The sequence below is a fragment of the Acanthisitta chloris genome, unplaced genomic scaffold (genome assembly GCF_000695815.1).
Source record: "Acanthisitta chloris isolate BGI_N310 unplaced genomic scaffold, ASM69581v1 scaffold8927, whole genome shotgun sequence".
Classification (NCBI taxonomy): domain Eukaryota; kingdom Metazoa; phylum Chordata; class Aves; order Passeriformes; family Acanthisittidae; genus Acanthisitta; species Acanthisitta chloris.
In genome coordinates, this window is record NW_008683137.1 from 6,002 (window position 1) to 16,536 (window position 10,535).

Genomic DNA, 10,535 nt, shown 5'->3' on the forward strand with positions numbered 1-10,535 from the left:
CCAGGTTGGATGAGGCCTTGAGCATCCTGGTCTAGTGGGGAGGTGTCCCTGCCCATGGCAGTGGGGATTGTGACTAGATAATAGGTAAGATCCATTCCAACCCCTAAAATTCTATGATACAATGTCCTGTGCAGGGCTAAGAGTTAGACTCGATGATCTTTATGGGTCCCGATCAACCTGTGCTTCTGTACGAGAGCACATGTGAACTCTTTTATCACGGCTCATTCTGCATCTCCGTGGCAAAGCCTGTGTATCTAGAGAAGCCTCAGGGAGGATGGATACTGGCTGTGGCTTCGCCCGGGGGAGTCCGGGCCGGGCTGTGAGAGCAGCGCGGCAGTCCCAGGCCAGGCTGTGCCCCGCGGGGTCAGGCAGGGCCGCTCGGTGCCCTCGACCTCTGCCGTGGGCTTTATGCAACTCTATCGGTTCAAAATCTGCGCTGACAAAACCCCGGCTGAAGTGATAACACCTTGGGGTTTTTGCCTTTCGGATGGTTAACTTGAGGGAACAGACAAGCTAAAATCTCTGTGATCCTTTTACCCTTCGCGGCTTGCTAGTCAGATATTTCCTTTTAGTGTGTGTGGCTTGCTAGTTAAGTATTTTGCCACTCTGCGTTAATGTCTCAATGTATTTGGTGCACTGACTGTAATTCGTTAATCAGCTTGAATTAACAAAGGTAAAGACTGAAGCAATTTTTTTTTCAATATCACACATAAAAATCCCGGTAAGAAAGAGATAATGAACCTTAATTTTTAAAAGGTGTAAGAAAGATCATTTATTATCTGGACATTCCCCTTGTCAATGTACAGGTTCGTTCTGACAATGAGTAAAAGAAGTGCTAAGTCATCGTCTGCTGCGTTCGTCTCAGAGGTTGGGAAAAGATATGTGAAGAAAACGGGTGGAACATTACAGGCTGCAAAATGGAATGCTTCTCTGGCTTCTAAAATCAAAACTAAATTAATGAGTAAGTCCTGTTAAAATAAAACTGAAGCCACCAACTGTACTTAGAACATATGGCTTCAAAAGGAACAGTAATGGTATTTAACATGAGTTGCTGAATTGCTGCCTGTTAAGAATACTGTCGTATATTGTCAGTTTTAGGAGAGGCTGAAAGTTAAAATGGAAGTTGTTTATTTATCTCATTCTGAGAGTGATTTCAATCCTTGCTTTTTGGCACACCAGTGTTTCTAAGAGTGTACTCAAGTACATTTCTAACATTCATGTCCATGACCTTTTGGGATGTCTCAAAACTGAGGTATCAAAATGAGGAAAATTGATACTTTTAAAACATAGTTACCATGGTAAAATACTTAGTATTCCCATTTGCAAAAATGGGATTTATAGAAAATTATTCATTGAATAATTCATATACATTTACCAAATCAAAGAAAACTGCAACTATTAATCTGCTTATTTAATCACTTCCTAGAAGATACTTTGTTTTCCCAGTAAGTTGACATTAAATTCAAGCTTAGGTTCGCCGTGGTAGGTGGTTGGGTTTTGTTTCTGGTTCTGACAAAAACAACACTATGGAACATCTCAGATACTTTTTCTGCTAAAGATAGGGAAAGTATAAATGTAGTGAAACTGCTGTTTGAGAACTCTGTTTCCAGCAGCATGCTAAGTGAATATTAACTTCTGCTTCTATTTCTGTGAGCAAGAATTCTTGATGCTTATATATATGTATGTATATATATACACACACAAACACATATATATATTCTTTTTGCATATGTATTTGAATTTACTGTGGCTCTGTATAAAAAATAGTAATTTCCAGTGAAAAGTAAATAGTATAGATGAATAATGCTCCTCTAGAAGTCTCAATACTGCTGTAATACAAATATTTCATAATTCACCAAGATGAATAGTACTTTCAAAGCCTAGTGTTTGGATTAACAAGCTTCCACTGTTGCTGCCTGTTTCCCAAAGCAAGGAAGTAAGGCCTTGCAAATTTTGTGTAACAGATCACAGAACTATTAACATAAGACAATGAAGAGATGTAATAGAAGCAGTTTGCAACCTAACCTTGCTATTTTTGTCTGGTAAAAGAGTATGGTCAGACTTGTCTCTACTTTGAGTTCAAGTTAACTATGTGTATGCTATAAAAGTGAGGCAAAAATTCCCCAATGTTCTGGTAATATGCAGTGTCACTGGGAAAAAAAAGTGAAGTTCCTAAACCATTCTGTAACAGGTATGTGTAGGCAGGTTTTCAGCAGCACAGTTGGAAGGTATATTTCTAGTGTAAAGCTTTTTTTTCTCTGTCATCAAAACTCACATATATTATCAGAATGTTTGACCATTTTAATTTGTGAAATGTATATTTGTTTATTAGAAATTTGTAGACATTTCTGTGCCCATTATACTATCCATTTTCAAATGCTTTCTTCTTATAATAACCATATTTTTAAAATTCTGGACTAGAGCAGAATCTGTGCATGAAATAAACTTGAATATGAAACTGACGGAGTAGTCATCAGAATGACAGCCACAGAATCATTTTTTATTAGAAAGTGTTAGGCTTTGCTGCTGTTGCACCAAAACCTACAGACAAAAATGTTGTTACATAGTGCTGATTCATGCAGAGAGGGGCTGGCATTGAACTAAAATAATGATTTTGTCTCCTTTAGATAACTCGTCTCTGTTTAAAGCATCTTTACAACAAAATAACAAAGCATTAGCTCTGGCTTTGAACAGGGAGAAAGAAAATTCTCGCAAGCTAAAGAATGAGAAGATTTTTCTTCAGATGGAAGTAGAAAAACTGCAGTTTCATAATATCTTCCTTTGTCACAAACTAAACTGTTTGGTATGCTATGAATAATATCATTTAAACTCAGATCTCCTCAACTAAGTTTTTGTCTTGTTTTGAAACTTAATATTACTTCTTCAAATGCTGATTTAAAATATGTGTCAGATTTGTGGAGTTGTTATCGTCTGACAAATAGTATTTACATTTGATTTTTCTTTCATAGGATTTTTTTGTACTTACTGTTTTGTCCATCAGTGTGTATGTCTATCCATAGCTATTTCAGCTTCACCTTTATACTTATAGGTATTGAGGTGTTATTAAAAAGCAGTTTGTGCTCAATTAAATCTAAAAAAAAAATACAACTTCAATGTCTTTTTATCTTGTCTTCTCTTAAACCAGAAGTCACTTAAAATATATTTTTAATTATTTTTTCTTTTACAAACAGAATAAGATTCTTGTAGGAATAAAAGCATATTTGAATGATAACCTCTTAACTGCAATAGAAGTGAGCAGCCTTTCTGAGGTAAGGTGCTTTTTGAACTATTACTACATTGAATTCATTTTCAAGGATAATATTTTCCAAGCATCTAAATGAGTGCAATGCTGAAATAATATATGCATTGTAAAACATTTACCCTAATTCCTTAAAACTTGGGATGATGCACCAGTCTAGTGAAATCAATTAAGTTTTGCTGCACTGAAAATTTATGATTTAATCTGGTTTACAAAGTATCTACAAGTTAAATATCAGTTAGCCCTGACAATGTGGTTAAAAAAGGAAAGCTTAGTACTTCAGTATGTGGTGAACTACCTGCCTTCCTTGCTTAGTGCTGCAATAAATACCATACATGTGGAAACTTTACCAGTAACATAGTCCATCTTAGTTCTCATGTCATGGGAAAATTACAACTAATTTCAGAAAAAGGAAAATATTTTATTGTCTGTTCTAAACTGTTGCTCTGTGCTTTTCTATGTATAATGCAGTTTGCATTAGTTATAGCTACATTTTGAAAAGTCTAGACATTGCTTTGGAATGCAAGTAGGTTATGGATTTTGATAAATTTTGCTACAAAATATTTTTCTTTAAAATGATTATGTGTGTTTGAATATGATGTGCCTTTCAGCAGTATTTCTGGGTTTTGTCCATTTGTTACATTTTTTTTTTCCCCTGTGGATATTTCCAATACTTAAAACAGAAGAGAATATTCAACTATTTCTACTTCCCTACTGTTTTTCTTTTGAAAGAATCTTCAGAGTTCCCTTCATCGGTCAGCTGATCCCAGTAGCCCTACTGTTGAGCAGTTCAAGAGTGCATGTCAGTCATCTAGGTAGGTGGTGATATTAAATGCACAAGTTGATATCTGTCCGTGGATTTTATTTTTTTTTTACAACTCAGCTTTGTATATTGTTCTGGGTATTTTTAAGGTTATGAGAAACAATTTCCTGTCTAATTCAGAATTTACCTATTTGCAACTTGAAATTTATATATAGAGAAAGAATGGTAGACAAAACTTGTGTTTGAATAACTCCTTGCTTTCTTCATGTGGCTTTCACCACAAAGCAGAATTCTGTATCATCAAAAATACATTTTCCCCAAGACAGAACCAGATTTCGTACTCAAGTTCTTGTTTTCTGCTTTTACATGTTATTAAGAGAACATTTTTAACAATTTAATGCTATGATATAAAACCTAATAAAAATCATAGTAAAATTTCCTCTTTTCAGATCTGTAGAATTGCCAGTGAAGCTTCCTTTAATTCTAAGAGCTAATGCAAAGGAGCAAGGTAGCCCTCCTCTGGGTGAAATACCAAACTACTACAAGTGTACCACTAATTTCTCAAAGGAAATGCGTTCAGATCAAGTCAAGTTAGCATCATCACTGCCTTCTGGTACAAATAATCAGAAGTTAATTGAAATAGACCCAGTGGAAACAGCTGTTGACAAACAAATCTTAAAAGGTATGATGTATTTCTGTACAGGTGATTTGTTTTTCAGAGCTCTCTGAGAATTAGTATTTAGTAATTCATTACTTGATGCACAGTACAGAAGGTGGAATAAGGTTCCTAAACTGTAATAAACTAATGAAAAATAGAATGCTCACCCATAAGTGTAGATGTCCTGACAATCACTTGTGGAATAGTGTTCATTGAAATGACACAGCTGAAATGTAACAGAACTTTAACAGAATAAAACTTTTATAAGATAGACAAATAGTAACTGAAGTAGTTATAGAAAAATAGGTTATTATTTCTACCCAATTTCAAAAGTCCAACTTTGGTAAAATATGAAATTAGCTCTAGTTAAATCAATTTTTAAGGACCAACCACAGAATGTGTGTATTCAGTTTAAAAAAAGAAAGGCGCTTGTAATTTTCCATAATTCTGGTTCAACCTTCAGTAATCTTATGCCAATAACTACACTCTATTCTTGCTTTCCCCAAGCTGCTTAAATTTTTCTTTTTGCAGAAAATCTATTGTGCACAGAAGTAAGTTGCATTAGTGCCTTCCTAACTTGTGTCAAAAATAAACAATCCTTAGAACAGCCTGAGGAGCTTACGGAGCAATATAATGGTAGTTCATTGCCATCCTATGGAAATGTGGCCGAAACAGAGAAACATGCAGTTCTTCCTAAGTCAAAACATCAATCTAACATAAAGGATTTTGATGAAAAATGTAAGTCATTTAATCTGCCTCATCATGGTACCAACAGTGGCAGCAACACCAATGATACGAATTTGCAGGAAGGTTCAAGTGACTTGTCTTGCGTTATTCCCTCACCTCGTAAATTCAGCAATGAAAGTGAGACAGATTTTAAGAAGCTGCTTTTTACTGACAAGATGAAGCCTGAAGAAACTCTTTATGATGATGATATGGAGTTGACTGCCAGTGATGTGGGTGAACTACTCACAGTTACAGCGAAAGACAATCGTAAATTGCGCCAAAATAAAAGTAGTAATGCAAATTCTGGTAAAATACTAGCAAGTTTCAGAAAAGCAAAGTACTCTAAGAAGGATAAAAAGGAAGTTAAAAGCAAAACTGAAGTCAGTTCGAATTTGTATGCAGAAGAAAGGCACACAAGAGCTGGCAATAGTGAAGCTTCAAAAACTATTGACTCACAAACTCAACAATTCCAAAGTCAGTCAGAACAGTCATATACAGGAAATTCTGTCGAGAAACAGAGTAAAACAAGTACAGCTAAAGCTACTAGGAGGACATACCAAGTTAATTTAATGAGTCCAAGAAAACAGAAGACAAATAAAGAAACCTTCTCAAAAACATTTGGAGTCATGAAAAACAAAATCCAAAAAGCAGACTCAAACTTATCTGCTAACGGGATCCCACCAGAAGTTTGTGCTGAAAAATTACCATTCCAAGATAACACTTCTAATATGTTGCCTTTACAGGAGGACTTCCTGAATACAAATGACAAAGATAGCAGACCAACAGTAAACAGGAAAACTTTTCAAAACCCTTCCAAAGCAAACACAGCAAAATACCATAGAGAGGAAAATGGCCAGTGTGGAGAATATATTTTTAAAAAATCTCAAACAAAGATACACCAACATGAGAGCAAGCGTAAACAAGACCAGAAGAATACTATACAAATTAAAAACAACCAAAAAAGTGGTTACAGGGAAAGCAGAGAAACTGAGAATTACAGCACTCATGAAACTCGACAGAAAGCAGACCAAAACAGTAGCCATTTTTTGCCAGGCAGATTAAAACATACATTGGCAAAAGCTGGCCAGAAAGCACACATCATACCAAAAGAAAATCTTACACAGTTCTCAGTTTGTAAAAGTGAAGAATTAAAAAATAAGGATTCATTGCATGCAGAGGCTGTTAGTGGAAATAAAGTAACCAAAACTCAGCAAATCCAAGTAGCTTTAATTACTCTAAATGGTGCAGCTACAAATACACCAGAAGCTAAAGAAGCTAATGATGCTGACATGTTAAAGAAAGTAAATTCCTCAGCAGTGGCAAATAGAAACCCTCATATTAGTAATTCTCATCATCAGATGAATCAGCAGAAACAGAGTTCTGATGTTACTAAGACCAGACAAGAAAAAATTTATTTCAGGCGTATTGATCAGGGAGAACAGAATATTTTGGATGACCAGGAAGTCCCTCATGAAATAGACTCCTTTCCTAGCAAGTTAAAGCCTATGATTCAAGTTGAATGTTCTAAGAATATGCCATTAAATGTAGATAGATTTTCCCAGGAAGGTCTTTCCAATATTGAGCTCCCAGCTGTCAATAATCACAATGCTTCTATCAACTTCTCTATGCTGAAAACCTCTGAAATCCATGGGGAAAATGGTCACAATAAAGCACTGGATGCTGAAAAGGCAGAACAAAATCTGGATCATCTTTCTAAAGGCAGTTACAAAAGTACTCTGACATCTTCTCATGGTAAGTGTATGGGTTAGAAAAAAAATGGCATTTTAAATTAGGAAGTGCCTGAAATAGCAGTAAAGTGTCTTTTCTTAACACTGCCCAACTCATTGCTCTTTTAGAGTGGATAAAACAGGAGTGGAAAACGGTAAGACTGAAATCACTAAAATTATGCATGTTCTGTATCATGTATCAGTCACAATAGCTTCTTTAATTGTGCTAACTAGTATCCTTGTTACTTTTCAATATACTTCGTAGGGCAGATGTAAATAGTCTACATTCTTGAGAAGCAATTATACTTGGAGCATGCATTCATTTTCCAAAGTATGTCATGGGATTCAGAAAGTTGGGCATTGAAAAGATATAATAGCTTGAGCTTTTATACAAGGGAAATAAGAGGAACCTACAGTGTTCCCTTCATAATTGGAGAACCTAGCTGGACTTCAAGATTTCATTTGTGTTTCTTTAGAAACACTGCAATTCAACAGGATTTGTGATACACAAAAAAAGTATGTTGAGTAGGTTTTCTTTATAACCTGCCCATGAACAAACTTTGACGTGACAACCTCTTTCTTAAAGTAAGATATGTTAAGAAAATAATCAAACTTTAATGTAGTCTGGAAGATAGGTTTAGATTCTTCTATCATACAATGCAATTAGTGTAAAGGAGCTAAAGCAATATAGGACCAACATATCTATGCAGGAGTTTAAATGTACTTTAGAATGTAGCTTTGAAGTTTCATAGTGTTAGGGGTCTATTTTGTAAACATACTTGTTCTCAACAAGTTCCTGTTTACTTCATTGTCTCTAGAAAGTCCCAACACCTAGACAGTATCCTAGTTCAAATTAATAATTTGAATCCCAAACCATCAAGCAAATACTTTCTTGGTTTCATTTGAATGCTAGGACACAATGCCAAAAAAAATCTCCTATTTTCCACAAGCACAGAACAGAAATACTGGCAAAATTAGGCCATTGTGTGAGACTGATAGTCTTTGCAATTTGCAATTGCATCTTCGATTTGTTCTTTGGAAGGTGGAAAAAGGATCCCATGATTTTATTAGTATTAATGAAAAATTAGTAAACCCTTATGATCAGCAGAATCAAAGACTGCTGACATAAAAAGCAAGCTAATCATTAGATCTTCATTTAAGCATAGCTCACAAACCAGTTAATTTTTTCTCCTGCATCCAAATCCATATCTTGAATTCATATTTTGCTATGCTTATTTTATGCACGTGTGCCCAAAATGCAGACATAAAGCTGCAAAATGCAGTACTAAAGAACTCTTGTACTGCTTGACTCTTCAGATTATACATGTATGCTCTCCCTCTGCATTCAAGGCCATGAGCAGTGTGCAGTTTTAGTTTTGCACATGCAGTAACTCTTGGGAGTCTTAAGCAGCCAGACGCAAACTCCAGTGCTCATGGGGCTTTCCTAAATGTCCCACGAGCCATGGCAGACCTCAAACAGCTCCTGACTTGTGTAGGTACTGGCATTTTCTTTGATCATCTATCCCATTTTGTGTTGAGTATCTTTAGAGTAGGAGCAGTAACCAAAGTACCTGAATTAAGAAATACTAATTAAAAAGAATTATTCATTAAAAGTTTACTAAATGATTCAGGAAATATCTAAGATGAGACATATAAACTACTGTATTTACAGGGAGAAGGGCTTTCCAAGATGTGACAAATACTCGTACACAATCTCACACTTCCGTACCTAAATCCCCTGAAGCTTCAGGAGAAAACTCAGCAGCACCATCTAGACGAGAAAGACACAATATTTGCTACAGAGAACCCAATCTGCTGAGGTAATTATACAGAAATTAGGGCTTTTGCTTGTCTTTTGAGTGTGTAACTATGCCCAGTAAAGATTTGCTATTAAACTCTGCAAAAACACAGTTGAACTCTCACAAATCTATTTGGCAAAGATACTTCAGTGCTGATATAAAACACTTGTTAGTGTGGCAGGATTTCCAAGTACCAAAGTAAGACAACAACAGTATTCAAGTCTCAAAATATAGTTTGTACTAATAGTGGATAATAGTGAATCAATGTTTATAATGATATAAACCCCTTTAGAGATGGAAAATTTTAAGTGTTATACTTAAAGGTAACAGCATAATAATGTTCTTGTAATATTGTCAAGTGGAAAGAAAATCTATGCACCAATATTGTATAATTCAGTAGTTTTGCTTTAACTAGCTGTAGCTAATATTAGAAATAATTTGAGTTTAAGATAAATTAATTTCGTAGTTAAATTAAGTATGTATATTAAGTTGATAATTAATTTGCCTCTCAGTGTTCTCAGCAAATTTAGAGATACAGAATTTTTGAGATTACTAAAATGCAAGACATAAATTCTGTAATCTCTATTAAAATATAAAAGAGGATTTAAAAGCCAACTTTAATAAAGAAGACTAATATATTTGCATTTACATTAATAGATCTGAATCCCAATGGACCTTTAAGCTGATCATTTCTGACAATATTCTGAGAGTTTTTGCCACAGAGTTGGTTGACTTTTTTTGTTTGATTTGGATATTTTTAAGTGTAATATTAATTTTAAGAGCAGCTACTCTGTGTTGTGTGTGTATTAACAGAATGCATATTCTTGAGAACAGTATCAAGGCTTATCTGTAACAGCATTGAGAGTGAAAGAATTGTAGCAACTTTATGACAAAGGTGTAAAAGGAGTATGTCTTTTCTGGCAATACTGTGGCAGGAGAAGAAAAAAAAACCAAAATCTGAAAAAAATTAGAACACAGTTCTCATACAACCTCAAATAATTTTTACCTCTTTAAGTAAGCAAACAACTGAAGCAATGAGTCTGAGGATAAATAGGAGCTAAAACTAGTGCAGGGAGTGTCTTTTCACTTTACCACTGGCTTTTTAAAGATATTTGTGCCAGATAATTTATAAAAGAAATGGAAAGGGATTAGAGTTACTCTATTATTTTAATAATTGAATTGAATGCTAAAATACTGTAATATTATATATGGACACATTTATACTCTTTTACCCCAGAATGATAAAGTTCTGAGAGAGACAGTAACTAATAACAGAAAAAAATGTGGATATTGTGAAAATTTTAGATGATTATCCCCTATTTATACTTAGTTTCCAAGTATACTCTCCTGAATGGATGCTGTTAAGCTTTTGGTTTCAGTAAGTTTTGGATTTTGTCTTACATAACTTATGATTGCTCACATATTAATATGATAGAGGTCACATAACAAAACTACTATTTTAACATTATTTTGGAAAGCAGTAGTTATCTATGCCTTGCTATTTCAGACATATTTATTTTCCATAAATTTAATCTCTGTATTGTATCAAGCTTTCATTAAGAGTATTTACCATATGAATTGTTTTAACTACATTATTATTATT

General features: G+C 34.6%; 1 protein-coding gene across 1 annotated transcript; it reads left to right on the forward strand.

The window, feature by feature from the left end:
* Nucleotides 1-152: 152 nt before the first annotated feature.
* SGOL2 (shugoshin-like 2 (S. pombe)) lies at nt 153-8,953 on the forward strand (the record flags this gene model as incomplete). The annotated part of the gene is made up of 8 exons (XM_009078799.1): nt 153-319; nt 807-961; nt 2,628-2,803; nt 3,192-3,269; nt 3,992-4,074; nt 4,472-4,704; nt 5,212-7,158; nt 8,806-8,953. Coding segments are annotated over exons 1-8 (2,987 nt in total), but the record flags the coding sequence as incomplete, so codon positions are not given.
* Between the last annotated feature and the right edge of the window lie 1,582 nt (nt 8,954-10,535).